The sequence below is a fragment of the Notamacropus eugenii genome, chromosome 4 (assembly GCF_028372415.1).
Source record: "Notamacropus eugenii isolate mMacEug1 chromosome 4, mMacEug1.pri_v2, whole genome shotgun sequence".
Taxonomy (NCBI): domain Eukaryota; kingdom Metazoa; phylum Chordata; class Mammalia; order Diprotodontia; family Macropodidae; genus Notamacropus; species Notamacropus eugenii.
In genome coordinates this window covers 216,407,349-216,422,816 of record NC_092875.1, presented here as the reverse complement: position 1 = coordinate 216,422,816, position 15,468 = coordinate 216,407,349, and the positions used below count along the sequence as shown (strand labels likewise).

General features: G+C 33.0%; 1 protein-coding gene across 4 annotated transcripts in view; it reads right to left on the bottom strand.

The window, feature by feature from the left end:
* The window catches only part of RTTN (rotatin), a 216,018-nt gene that overhangs the window by 173,663 nt on the left and 26,887 nt on the right, over positions 1–15,468 (bottom strand). For all 4 annotated transcript variants that reach the window (XR_011966004.1, XM_072604121.1, XM_072604122.1 and 1 more), the window contains exons 10-14: positions 15,077–15,192; positions 8,587–8,760; positions 5,615–5,827; positions 4,150–4,262; positions 414–540 (exon numbers count right to left, since the gene is read on the bottom strand). Coding sequence is in view for 3 of the 4 variants with exons in the window: in XM_072604121.1 (XP_072460222.1) it covers positions 414–540; positions 4,150–4,262; positions 5,615–5,827; positions 8,587–8,760; positions 15,077–15,192 (743 nt within the window). In the remaining variant the exon portion in view is untranslated. The remainder of the gene's footprint in view (positions 1–413; positions 541–4,149; positions 4,263–5,614; positions 5,828–8,586; positions 8,761–15,076; positions 15,193–15,468) is intronic.

The window sequence follows — 15,468 nt, the reverse complement described above, 5'->3', positions numbered from 1 at the left end:
GTTTCCTTACCTGTAAAATGGGAATAACAATAAAGTACCTACCTCTCAAGAATTTTATGAGGCCCAAATGAAATAAAGTACAGAAACTACTTATAAACCTTAAAGTATTATACAAATGTCAAGTATGATTATTAGAATCCTTAACATTTTTTCTAGGTTCACCCTAGATACACCCTTCTTAAACAATGCCTTTCCTGATTCCCCCCCGTTGTCTCACCCACTTCACGGTTTTTTTCTTTAGTGGTGCACATGTTGTAGGATCCTGTAGAATATAATTTTTAAATCCCAAGAGGGCTAGCATAGTGCTTTGTACACATTAGGCACACTTTAAATATTTAGTTCAACTAAACTGAATTAAATTATGTGTTAGCAAATAACTTTTTTTCTTTTATAAAATAAGTTTTCATTCCAACCTGAACAATTTCCAGGCAGCAGCGATAACTTTCAGCTTTCACAGGCAGCAAAGGATATGACAACAGATGAAGGAACACCTTTTGAATTTCTTTCTGTAGTAATGGGCTAGTCTGAGCAGATTTCCATCTGGAAATATGAGTTGGAATGAACTAATTAGTAGTTTACACAAAATACTGAGAATGATTTATTATAAAACAATCTCTTTTAAGTCTAAATGCCACTTACAGAGTTAAGCAGTGTCTGCTAGCATTACTGGAAAGGTTAAAGTATTGGTGAAAAAAGAAAAAAATACTGAGAAAATTATTGTGGAAGGAGAGTAGGAAAAAAAAGAATAGATGGATAGACAGACAGAAAGATAGATAGAAAATCTCTCTAATAATTCCTGGTACCACTCAATACATTTTTGTTATAGGCTGCCTACTCCTTTTGAGATATAAATATATGTATATATGTATATGTATATATATATATATATATATATATATATATATATATATATATATATATATATATACACACACACACAGAGAGATACAGGGAAAAGGCTTTGACAAGATATATATTTTACAAATCACAAATAATATTAAACCAGATTGTATTAGATGAGTGACCTAAAAATTATTTATGGTTATATGAAAAAATGCTCTAGATCACTTGATTAGAGAAATACAAATTAAAACAATCCTGAGGTACCAATTCACACCTATCAGATTGACTAATATGACAGAAAAGGAAAATGACAAATGTTGGAGAAGATGTGAGAAAATTGGAACACTAATGCATTGTTAGTGGAGTTGTGAACTAAATCCAACCTTTCTGGGAACTATGCCCAAAGGACTATAAAACTGCACACCTTTTGATCCAGCAATACCACTACTAGGTCTATATTCCAAAAAGATCATAAAAAAGGGAAAAGGATCCACACATACAAAAATATTTACAGCAGTTCTTTTTGTGGTACCAAAGAATTAGAAAGTGAGCGGATGCCCATTAATTGTGGCATGGCTGAACAAGCTGTGGTATATGAATTAATGAAATATTATTGTGCTATAAGAAATAATGAACAGTAAGATTTCAGAAAAATCTGGAAAGACATAAACTGATGCTGAGTGAAGTGAGCATAACCAGGAGAATATTATATACAGTAACAGCAACATTGTGCAATAATCAACTGTGATAGACTTAGCTCTTCTCAGCAATACAATGATTTAAGACAATTCCAAAAGACACGTGATGGAAAATGCTATCCAAATGCAGAAAAAGAACTATGGAATCTGAATGAAGATCGAAGCATATATTTTTTTCTTCTTTCTCATTTTCCCCTTTTGTTTTGATTCTTCTTTCACAGCATAACTAATGTGGAAAATATGATTGTATATGTATGGCCTATATCACATTGCATGCCATCTTGGGGAGAGGGAAGAGAAAAAAAATTTGGAACTCAAAATCTTATAAAAGTAAATGCTGAAAACAATCTTTACATGTACTTAGAAAAAAATAAAATACTATTAAATGGGGGTAAAAAAAGATGAGTGACCTAGAGGGAAGATATAAATAATAACCTAACATAGCTCAAAAAGCTTTCACATGACATTCCAGAAGATTTAGCTAACTCTAACTCACTTTAAAACTGTGATGCAACAAATTTAGAAGTATGATAGGGAACAATAAAAGGCTGATGAAAAAAAAAAGCTTCCACTTCCTTTTTCCTCCATAAATACAATTATATAAAATTCTATAATTTAACCTATCCAATCCACTCCTATCCAAGTAAATCCTTGAAGATTTACTGAACATCTAATATGGGCCTGGCAACAGTTACCGTTTTTTCTTGAAGAGATTCTAGGACACAAAATCCACTGACTTCTTTAGTAATTCATTTATATCTGCTTTATCTCTACACATCTGAAATAAACCTTTTGCTGTTGCGATTTAAATTAACTCCTGCTCTACCTGCAGTGGAAATGGAAAATAGCTAGTAACCACTGTCAATTTAGCACCTTCTACCTTTTATTTTCTGTGATACATAAATCTTAGATTTTTTTAGTCTTTCATCATATATAATGTTTCTAATCCCTTAAATGCTCTCATTGTTCTTTGGTGGATCTTCTCTAAGTTCTTCATATAGCTTTAATTCTATAGTTTTCATGTTTAAAACAAGTTATGGCTATAGTGAAGATTCAATACTCTGGTATTTAATCAATGACAATTTATTCCAGATTTGTGATAAGTAATGTAAAAATTACATTAAACCTAGAAAATGTGTATCTTTTTTTTTCATTCTTAGTTTAGCATAGCTGAAAAATATACAAAATAAAAGCCAGAGGAGTGACTTTATGGCTTTTCAACTTTCCCAATTACTGAAAATGTCTGAGTCCTGAATAAGAATTATCATCCAACCCTAAATAAAACAAGAAGTTACTGTCTTTGACCACTACACATAAGGAAGCTCAAGATTCTCATTATGAATCCTTAATAATGACTTGTTATAGAAATAATGAATTTAGAGGTTGAGAACTATGGGTACTGAATAATATATATAATGTAGAACTAAGTCAGTACCTTAGTCAGCTTTACTAATTTTTCTTTCTTTTTTGTTCTTTGGTATGATTAATAGATATCTAGGAGAGGGTAGGGAAGAGATATACTGGGAAATGAGTGACAAAAATAATTTTTTTAAAGTAAGCAAATAATACTCTAAATTATACAGCATGTAACAATCTGCAATGACAGAAGCAATTTCCTCACTGGGAGTTAGTTCCCTACACCAAGAAAATTCCAGTTCAAAAATAACACATATATATTTAAATATGATCTATTATTATTGCAGAAAAGCATTATGGAAAAATCTAAGTCAGGGATTAGGCTGATAAGTTATAAAGAATTGGTGGAATTCATTAAGGAAAACTCCTTGGAAGCCATGGTCTTCTGCTACAGTTATAAGAAAAAGGAGTTATTTTTTAAAATTCTGGCCTGAAAATTTCCTTCAGATAGTTGGTGAAACCTCTGCAGACATTATAAGGATTATGCTGGAACCCTCCCTTTAATTTTCTTGTATCTGACTGGGCCACCTGGAGGACACCCTGCTATTGTTCCCTGCCTGAGCTTATTGCCACATTTCATTTGCATTCCCTTCTCTGAGAACCTGCTATCTCTGTGTTCAACTTTATAATTTCTAATCTTTGCTTTGACAGAAAGAAGGGTCTTCACCTGTAGTCAGGCCTTCTAGTTTCTGAGCACTGCCAGGAAGGTACAGTGGATCCCAATCAGACCACCTGACTGCCTTTTAAATGTTCACTGAAAATCCCAGCCTGCCGCTGGAGCAAAATATAAACCTTTAAGAGCACAGAATGTGTTGTATTTTACTTCTTCTTCATAACCCAATTGTTTAGCACAATGTTTAATAAACATTTGTTGAATGGGGGAAAAATGAATTAAATGCACTTGAAATTGTTTTTAAAGACATATTAAAACAAGTATGTGGAAATGCAATCATAATTTTTAGTATGGGCTTATGCCTATAGCTTTGAACATTTAAAAAGTTTTCTTCTTTATGTTTTATAGCAATTAATGTGGTAATATAGTTTAAAAGGGAAAAAACTTACAAAAAGACAAAATTCTTAAGATTAGAAAATACTGTCATCCTGTCCTATCTGCAGTCTATAAGAAATATCATACATTGAACAAATAATCTTATTATACATAACATAACCAATGTAAGAAAGGAATTATTACATGTTTGAACACAGAAAGATGATCTTCTCTATTAATGGGAAGTGCTGATGATAAGAAAGGCTAAATATAGCTTGGTTTGCCATCTCCACTAACTCAAAGAGATTCTTCTCTCCCTGGAAAAGATGCAGAATGCAATAGGAAAATGTCAGATTCATGTATTATACAATTCTCAGCAGTCAACTGAATGGTTTCTAATAATTAGACCACTCTTAAACCCTAAGGTCATTACTCATTCTTTTCAGTACACTTCTGCATAAATACACTAAACATTCAACATTATGAAATTGGAGTTAGAAAAAGTTTAAAAATCATCACAAATGGTATATACTCTACCCAAGCACAGTGATAACCAAATTTAGAAATGCAATAGAGTTGCCAGGGTCTGTGGTTAATTCTTTTATTTATTTTAAGTATTACATTCCCGGTGAGATTACAAACTCGTTAAAGATAATAAAAATGTTTTTATTCATTGTATAGTACTCACAGAGCAATGCTGGGAACATAATAATCATCAAATAAATAAATACCTATTGGTGATTGACTTATTTACTCACTAAATAAACATGTATTAATAATTTGCTATATAATGCATCACGCTATTAAAGAATCATCAATAAGCATTTATGGTGCCCGCTATGTGTTCTAGCCATGGTGCTAGATGTATGGTTACAAGTACAAAGAATGCAATAGTATTTGCCCTCAAAGATCTGTGAGGGACTATGAAAATATCTAAAGCAGAAACATTTAAACTTAGTCATGGTTAAAACCACTGGCATGTCAAAGCATCAGCTATACTCACAAAGTAGTAGCAGCTAGTAAACATCCTAAGTTGGGAGAGGAAACAGGGTAAAATGAAGTACAAGTAGAACCAGAATTCAAGTGCTACATCCTCTGCATTCTTAAGTATCTTCTGGATCCATCTTGGCATGTTTTCAGGTTAAAAGTCAAGTGAAATCAGTCTTCCCAGTGACTAAATAAATGTCCTAGTTTTAGGTTATTATCTTAGCAATTAAAAGGCACATTAACTCTTCTAGGTCATTAGGGTACCAGCCAGCAATCACACAGGGAAGGGCCTCTAATAGGAGATAGCATAGTACAAAATCACTTTAATGATAATGCATTTAATAGTATCATCCAACTCTCAAAAAAGATGCTTTTCAAAGTTCCTAATTGGAGACCCTATGAAAATCTAGACCATATAAGTTTGTAATAGTCACACACTAAGTTAACAAAAATGTCAATAAGCACAAAAATATCATTTCATTTAGTAACTACTGCTATTTATTCCAGATATTTAGAATTTTACTTTTTGCACTTTATCCTATGAATGCTATCCTATTAATGTAATTTTAAAATAACACCTCCAATTGGCAACCTTTTGTTCTTCTTCCTGGTTAAAAATTATAACTTAAATTGTGTAAAGACTTTGTCAACAGAGTTTACATTAGATGTAAAAGTTTTCTACCTCTTTCTCCATATCAATCATGAAGTTACAGCTGCAATCAAGTGAATAAACTGTCTGTGCAGTTCCCTTATAAATAGTGTAGTTTTCAGAATTCAGCTGTTCCAAATAGGCAATAACAGTCTCATGAATACTTGGATATTCCAAGGACAAAGGCATTTCCAGAGAAATATGGAACAAAGCAGTCATCAAGCTTTCTGGTAAAAATTGGTTTGCCTGTAATGGAATTTAAAAGAATTAATTTTAAAGTATACACATATTTGCATATATACATTCATGCCCATATCAACATAATACATAAAATGAAAGGGGAAAGGAAAATGCAATATTAATTGTTACTGCAGAAGAGTTATTTGGTTTAAGTTTTAAACGTCTTCATATTCTACATGGAGAACTAATTGATAGTAGCAAAATTCTATATAAAAGGTAAACTTGCATTACTGGATATAAAATTATTATAGGAAGGCCATTGTTAAATTGTCCAGAAGAAAGCACTTATGATGTGAAAGAGCCTCAAGTTCATGCCAAATGAGGATTGGTTTGAGGAAGTATAGATGTTTAATCTGGAGAAGAAAAGGGGTGCTAACAGAGAGCTGCTCTGAAGTATTTGAAAGGGTATAAAGTTAAGGACAATAGTTGGAAGTTGCAAAGAAGCAAATTTAAATTTTATATAAGGAAAAACTTTCAAAAAATCTGACCTATCTCAAAGTAGAAGAGAACTTGACTAGTGGTATTTAAATACAGTCCCGATAACCACTAGTTTGGTAAGCTGCAGAGAAGATTCTTTTTTAAGGTTTAGACCAAATGGTCAGTGGGGTCCTTTCCAACTCTGATTCCATATTATATATTTTTTTAAAGACCTTCCAGTTTCCTGGTAGAATTTCAAGAATCAATCAGGAAAAGGCAAGACAATTTAAATTTTCAGAACAAAAGTTCAAGTCACAAAGCTCATTACTGGAGTCAAACTTTTGGTTTTAATGAGGGGGTATTTCACTGTTCCTTATTTTATGGAAATCACATAGTGTGAAATATTTTTTACTGTTTGAAAAACGAATTTCAAAAGCTAAACTAGTTAAAATAGGCTTTAATAAAAGGAAATGTGAGACATATACATTTTAAAAAGCACTAGGAATGGAATTTTCAGGCTAAAACCACAGATAAGAGACCCACAAGAACAGATACAGGAGTCCTTTTAAAACATTAGAAAAATCAAAGGAAATTTCATTTTTCAGTATCTGCAAATAGGACTTTTATGGTCAAAATGAGGCCTCTTTTGGAAGAGAAACAATCTCATTTGTCTCCTTTGATACCTATATCTACACAATAGATATAGTTTCAGAGAACCACATAAATGAGGCCAAGGTCATAGGTTCAAACGCTTGCTCTGGACAAATTAGCTTTCTTCTGTTCCACGAAAGCAGATTACATTCCAAACCCAAGTCAAGATTTTTGTGGGGCTTCTAAAGAAGAAACAATGCTATCAACTTTAAGGTTGTTTTCCACTCTCTCTTCAGAATATAATTTAGTGAGCTAGCACCAGACAGAGGGCAGCATAACTTCATGTAACACAAATCTAAGGGTTAAAATTTAAGCAATAATAAAATTTCAGTTTTACCTGAGTTTCCTTTAAAAATTCTAGAATCTTGTATATAGGAAATAAGGAGAATGATATATTACCAATAGCAAAGAAGATAATTCAGAAGTTTTTTTATACCTTGCATAAAATATTCTTTAACACTACTCACTTCATCTAAAATGGATATTTTCTAGGTGACCATTTGTAATTTATTCATGAGGATTCCCCAGGATAGAAATATAGATACAAATTTTGACTATTAAAAAGAAAACCACCTAGGACTCAAGAACCTTTAGCATTTCTCTACAATACTGCATAAATCCCTCTAAGGACTTCAAAAACTCAGTAATCAAATCAGTTTATGAATTCTGTATTTCAGCTACTTTATGCATCTCCTCCCTTCTCGTATCATACTCCTATCTGAGGGTATTCTGCCCAAAACAAGGTAAATTTTGATGGCTGAAACCTACCTAGTTAACTTGGAATTACTGGCTACTTTTTCTTCTCAAAGACAAAGCTTTAAACCAAATTCACTCAGGATCTCCAGGATTGGACAACAATAACTCCTGGTCATGCTCAAGCAATACTTAATGGTTATTTTGGGGGCCTCCAGGCTCAGAGTGAATGTAAATAGTAACAGTTTCTCTTTAGGCCAGCAACCTTGAGGATCTTTCCCAGGCAGTTTGATTTAAAGAAGCCTATTCACTGAATGGGCAGTTGCCTCACTCAAAGTAAGAACTTGAAAACACCTTAGCTTAAAAAGGTCAAACTCTCCCAATGCATCCTGGGTCATCTCCAATCATCCAGATAAATATCTGGCCACTGGACCCAGATGGCTCTGAAGGAGAAAGTGAGGCTTGTGACTTTACACAGCCCTCTCTCAAATCAAATTCAATTGCAAGTCATGCCATCATCTCGCTAATGTCATGGTCCTCTTCAAGAATGAAGGACAAACCACAACCACTTTATGGATCACAGATTTAGTGCTGAAAATTAAATCAAAGGCCTTCTGGTTCAATCCCCCCATTTTACAATCGAGAAAACTAAGGTCAATGAGGTTAAATGATTTTCCTAAGGGCACACAGTCATAAGTATGAGAGGCAGAAATGGGAACCCAGGTCTTGTGACTACAGAGCCTGTACTCTTTCCACTACAGAAAAAAAGATTTAAGATAATCATTTCATATGTAATTTTACCTGTAATTATGCAAAGATTTCACATCAGAATGGTGCAAATGTTTGTTCACTACCATACATTCATTAAATTCTGTGCACCTATACTGCCCTGAACAAAAGCAAAGAATTTAATTCTTCCCTATACAAAAAGTCAAAAAGATATTTCTCATTCAAAATCTTGACATTATTCAATAAGCTACAACTAAAAAATGTTTCTTTCTTACCTTTTCTACAGGAAGAAGTGTTTGCAACAGTCTAACAGTAAAAAGTGAGACGCTGACAAAAGACATCTTATGGTGCACTAATATCACCATATCTGGCTCTTTGGAACTGACACTATTTTTGTGGTAGGAGATGGTTTCTCCAAGTGAATCCATGACTGCAGATAGTTTTAGTTTCTGAAAACAGAATAAACACACAAAAAATACAAATACTGGCTGCAACTACATAGAAATAATACAGAGCCATTTTTCAGTAGTCAAAGAAGAACAAAGTATGAAAAGTTATTCCCCTGTGAAAGGGCTACCAAAATCTCATCTGTAAAGGTTAGGAGATACCAAAAGAAAACATTGTTCCATGAAAACCTAAAGAAGAAGAGATCTTAACTTCATTTAAGATATCAAGTTTCAACATAATTAGCTTATTATTATTAGTACCATCAAAACTTAATAAATTATAAACCTCCTGCTAGTCTATCACTTTTTCTAGGTTAGTATATTTGCATCTTTTATATATCTCATATATAAATCAATAAGTATTAATTATCTTAAATATATTAATAAGTATTTGCTGAATCTACTATGTGTTCAGTAACTACAGTGACAAATGGCATATAAAAGTGTGCTTCTAGATATTTAGTACCAAATACCAAACGCAATCAAAGAATAATTGTCAAATTGACAAACTTGATAAAGTTTTATATTCCTCCATGTAATGAGTTAGGAATGTTTCCAAGTGGAAACAAAAATATAATACCTACAAAAAGGTCAAGCACCTTACAGAAAAAAGTTACTTCATTAATTCTCAAGCAATACTATCCCTCTTAGCTTTCTCTTACAGATGAATCAAAACCACACTAAGGCATTGTTGGTAAAGCTGTGATTCCGTAAAGCCATTATGGAAAGCAATGTCAAATTATGCAAAAAAATGACTAAATTGTCCACAACCTTTGGCCCAGGGATTCAACTACCAGGTTTATACACAAAGGAGAACATTGAGAAGAAGAAAGTCCTCATATATACCAATACATAGAGACACAAATAGATAGATAGATAGATAGATAGATAGATAGATAGATAGATAGATAGATAGATAGACAGATAGATAAGATAGACAGACAGACAAATAGACAGACAGATAGATAGATAGACAGACAGACAGACAGATACAGAAATATATAGATAGACATCTAAGGACTTTTTGTGATAGCCAAGAATTGTAAATAAAGGAGATGCCTATGAACCGATGAATGGTAAACAAACTGTGGTACATGAACACAATGGGATATCACTTATTCTGTAAGAAATGACATACCAAGAAGCAAAGAAAGAATTACATGAACTGGCGCAGAGTAAAAAAGGCAGAGCCAAGAAAACAATATACCCAATAACTACAATGTAAACTACAAACCTAAAAATCAAAAGTGAAAGTTGCAAAATTACAAAGAAAAAGCATGCAAAGAAGAGATAAGAGAATACATCCCCATCCCATCACTTTCAAGAGGGAAGAGGGACATGAAGATGGTACATTAAACATATTTTTCAAATTTTTTCAATATATTAATCAACTTTACTGACTTTTTCTCTTTTTGTTTTTAAAAACATATTATTTGTTATATGTGGTAAGTTTCTAGGAGGGGTAAGGGACTTGGGAAAATTTTGGTAATGTAAAACAGAGAAATCAATAAAACTTCATTTTTTAAAAAAAAAGGAATCAAGAGTAGCAGCACCCAAGTATGGCAAAAGCAGCAGCAGCAGGATCTACAATGTCAATGGAGCTGTACTGTCTTTCTTTGATGGGCAGACTAACAAAGACCCTAGCCACACAGACACTGAGTAAAGTACTGAAAGAGAAATCAAATAAGGCAGAATATTATTACCAAAAGTTCTGAAGGTACAATAATAAGTTAATGACTTGACATTTTAAATGAAAGTAAGACATTTTCTTTTTTAGACTTTCATGAAACAAAGGGCTTGTGCTCACATTCTTTGGTGGAATTACTATGGATAGATGAATGTCACTTAAAAAAACTATGCTGCTGCTTTAAAGACTTTCAAAGAAGACAACAGATGACAAAGATAATGTTTTCAGCACCTGGATTAAAAGGTATAAAGATATTCAAAGTAGTGTCAGAATCAGAAATGACTACAATGGAGCAAACTTGGAAATCAAAAATCAGATAGACTGGTACCAAACTTAATGACAAATAATCAATACAATTATGATGAAGAACGTTCAGAATAAGAAAAATGTGAAATTTTCAGAAAATAAAAGAATTGTCTGCAATGACAAACTACAAATCAGAGAAGAAAAGGACAGAGCAAATATCAATGGAGTGAGAAACAAATAATTTTTTTAAAGTAATATTGGGGAAAAGAGAAGGACCAATGAAAAGACAGAACCACTGCTCAGCATGAATGGGACAGTGATAACTAGTGACTGAGAAAAGGAAAAACTGCTCAATTTTTACTGTTTTCTCTTACAAGAAGAATGACTTTTATATGGTAAAGTGCAAAAGTAGCTAATGCAAGAGACAATAATCAAGGACCTAGCTGCCCTTGATGAGTTTCACTAATCTAATTCAGATAAACTACATTCTTGGGTATTGAAAGGACTGCTTGCTGGGGCTGATGAACTACTGCCAGTAACATCTAAAAGATTACAGAAAATAGCACTGAAAAAAGAGCAAATGTCATCCCAACTTCAAAAAAAAAAACAAAACAGAAGGAAATCCACCAACTACAGGCCAGTGTGAGTGGCTCTGATTCCTGACAAAATTCTCAAACACATCTGCAAAGAGATGGCTGAGAAATATCTAGAAAGTAAAGAGGTGATCACAAAGATCCAGAATGGCTTTACTGAGAAAATGTAATGTGTTAGTCTAACCTTATTTCCTATGTTGCCAGGGTTACTTAAGTTATTGAATGGTCTGTCTCATGAGGCCAAAGGATTTTCCTGTGCTGGAAGTCTTCAAACAGATAACTGATTTTGGGTAGGTTGGAGTGGGGCTTCCATTTGAGTCTGTTGAAATTAAAGACCAAAGAACTCCCTTCCAAAACTGAAACTCAGAATTCCATGACATTACTAAGAAATGACTGACCACTTTTCATTAGAAAAAAAATAAAAAACAAACCCAGAGGTAAGAGGGTAAAGCAGTTCTGATTCATTTAGCATAGAAAGTAAACATCTCTGTAAACCTAATGCCTTAAAGAAAATACTAAACATGCACACTATTTTCTGCTTAAGACAAAGAAGCACATAATATATCGTTAAAGGTCCTGAACAAAAAATTGATGATTTTGAAAATACAGAACTTCAGGAGATAAAATTTAAATTATCTGGAAAATTTATTAATGAGGAAAATCTCATTCTTCAATGATAGCTCATTAGCAAGGTATTAAGGTATTCAGGGGAAAAAGTATTATATTACATTCACAGGAAAAAAAAATTCTAAGCAAACCTAAATACTGTTGCAGTTGCCAATTCATGTTTCTCTAATTCATTTCAATGAAAGAATTTAGTAAATATCATTAGTCTTTGAATTACTGTTTAGTAAAATAAAAATTTTCAGTTGTTAGAATACCTAATTCTTGGAAAACCTTTTTGTACTGTTTCTACTTATTACTAGCAGTTTTATCTGACTTAATAATTCCAACCCATGAGCTAGATCTTAAGCAACAGATTTAACCTTTAAAATAAAAACAATTTGCTACATTCAAAAAGAACAGCAGCCAGAAGTTAAAAGTGAACCATTAATTTGCAGATTAAAGTCTTACAAAAAACTTTTAAGTTAATTTTAATAACAAGTGATAATATATTCTTTGTACTTCAAAGGAAAAAGTCATTAAATGAAAATTTGTAATATAAGAAAATTTCCTAAGAATGTTACACCAGTGTGCCTTTGATATAACTTCAAAAGTATTATACAAAAACTGCATTGGGGCAAACACTGTTAGTTGCTCCAACTTTACAGATGAAGAAATTGAGGTACTTAGGTCTTAAAATATATTAATTATGAAATTAAATATCAGGATCAGGAGTACTTTATCCTATTGATAATATGAAGCCACTGAAAGATACTGAGTGAAGAAATGACAAGATCATAATAGGATTTAGACTGGGAAAATTACGCACACAACTTTGTGGAGAATGGAAATTATGTTGGTAGATTTGTGAGGGACAGATTGAAGACAGGTTATAGGCAGGAGTAACAGTTACAAAAGTTAATATAACAGTACAGGCAAAAAATTCTAAGTGCCTGAAGTAATAGCTCTACAAATATATATGGAAGAGATATCTGAGATACTGGTGAGGAAGAATCAATAGGATATGAAGAAGTGAGGGATAGGTAAGAATCAACCAATTACTAAGCCTGTATTAAGTACCTCTTGGTCCTAAGCCCTATGCTAGGTATCAGGGATACAAAGAGAAAAAAGGAACAATCGTAGCTCTCAAGGAACCCAAGAGGTTGTAGAAATTCAGGCACATTAATACATTGTTCATGGATCTGTAAAATAATGTAACATTTTTGGAAAGCAGTTTGGAATTACGTAAAGTAACAAGAATTTCTGTACCCTTTGAACCAGAGGTTTCAACACTGGATTTATATACTAAAGAAGTCATCAATAAGAAAAAAGTCCCCATGAACTCCAAAATAATTATTACAGCATTTTTTGGGATAGCTAAGAATTGGAAACAAAGCAGATGCCCATCAACTGGAGAATGGCTAAAGAAAATGTGGTACATGTGCTATAAGAAATGGTGTGTAACGAATAAAGAGAAGGATGGAAAGATCTCTATGAACCTATGGTGCAGAGTGAAGTAAGTAGAGTCAAGAAAACAATATATACACAGTAACTATAACAATTAGGAAATAAGGAAAGAACAATTCTTAATTCAAAACACTTTTGCGGAGGGGTAGGTCAAATGAGAGAATAGAATAAATGGATGGTGGGATAGGATAGAAGGAAAGATACTTAGTCTTTCATATGACTGTTATGGAAGTGTTTATATGACTATACATGTATAACCTATATTGAATTGGTTGCCTTCTCAATGAGGGTGAATGGGGACAGAGGAAGGGAGAGAACGTGGAACTTAAAAGTTTTAAAAATGAATGCTGAAAATTCTTTTTATATGCAATTGGGAAATAAGATATACAGACAATGGAGTACAGAAATCTATCTTGCCCTACAGGAAAAGAGAAGGGAAAAGGATAAGAGAAGGGGGGTGGGGGATGGGGACAGAAGGGAGGGCAGACTGGAAGAAGGGGTAATCAGAATGTATGCTCTCTTGGGGTGGGAGGAGGGGAGAGATGAGGAGACAATCTGGAATTTAAAATTTTGTGGAAGTGAATGTTGAAAACTAAAAAAAACTAATAATAAAAAATAAAAAAAAAGAACAGTGACACACCAAAAAATCAAAAGAAAATGAACAAGTTATAAAGATCAATGGGACTCAAAGGAAGAGATATGAGAAGACATCCCTAACCTATCTCTTTGTGGAGAAGGAAAGTTCATAGATGTCACACCTTGCACATGTTTGGGGTTTTTTCCAATATATTGATCAGTTGTGCTGATTTCTTTTTCCCCTCTCTAAAAAAATACTATTTGTCATGTGGGATTTGTCATGTCCAAGAAAGGGAAAGGGAGAGGAATTATGGGATGCTATGATGATGTAAAAAACAGAGAACATCAACTAAAGCTTATTTTAAAAAAGAATATGTAGATAGACATTTCCATTGCTCTTTAGATCTGTTTCTGTTAATACAGATTTTCAAGTTGTTAGTGATAATGTTTAAATACACCATGCTTATATTCTGTATCTAAGAAAGAAAAATCTCTGGTCTTGTTCTAATGATTAAATGAGTGGACACTGCAGAGTATTCCATGAGTGACTCTTCTGAAGTGAGAACAATATAATCCATTTCAATTCCAGTCAACTGACTCTACTTACAAATGTGGATGGATTTCACAATCTCCTAAAAGAAACCTCCTTCTCTGACCCTGACCCTACTACACTCTTATGCCTTGGACCCATTTAGAAAACACAGTTTACACTGGCTTCTACTTTCTCACTATTTATTCTTTAGCCCGTTTTAAGCAGGTTTCTGTCCCCATTATCTACTGAAATGTCTGTGAGTATAAGTAGGTTTCAATATACTTCCAACAATGACATGCATATAAGAAATAGCATAAAAGACATCAAGGATGTGTATGACAGGAAAATGAGGCAATATAAGCATAGGATATCAGATGCACAGTCCTGCTGTTTGTATCATTACCCACAGAACATTAAAAGACTCAGTAAAAAGCCTTTGGCTTAATATGATCCTCTATGAAGTATTTATGTAAGAACAAAGACACAAGATCACATAGGATAAAAAGGCATCAGTGGGGTAAGAAGTGGATTAATGAAAAAAATACATACACCAATAAGATCATGAATCCTTATAAGTATTACTAATACCATATTACTGAAAGTTTTAATACTTACCAAGTCTAAAGCAAAAAGGCTGTTGTCATCCCAGATATCTTCAGATAAAGAATCTCTAATAAGTATCACAATTTCTGCAAGCAATTCCAGAACTTGCACTATTATTTCTCTACTATCTGCAAATGCAAATGGGGAAAAAATGTTAATTTTAAAAAAGATTCTATGGATTAACTTGGTTAAATTTCAAAGAAAACCTTTCAAGCTAGTAAAAGTTGTAACTAGAAATATCAAAGGCCTGTTTTCAACCTGGTACTGCTAAAAAATTCATGTTGTTGATTGTCCTTTGTTTTCAAAGAGGACCAATGACATCACAGAGTGATGTCCTGACTTGCATGGGAATTGGATTTAAGTGAGATGGAGTTGTGCAAAATCTCAGCCTCACTCTTTCTTCC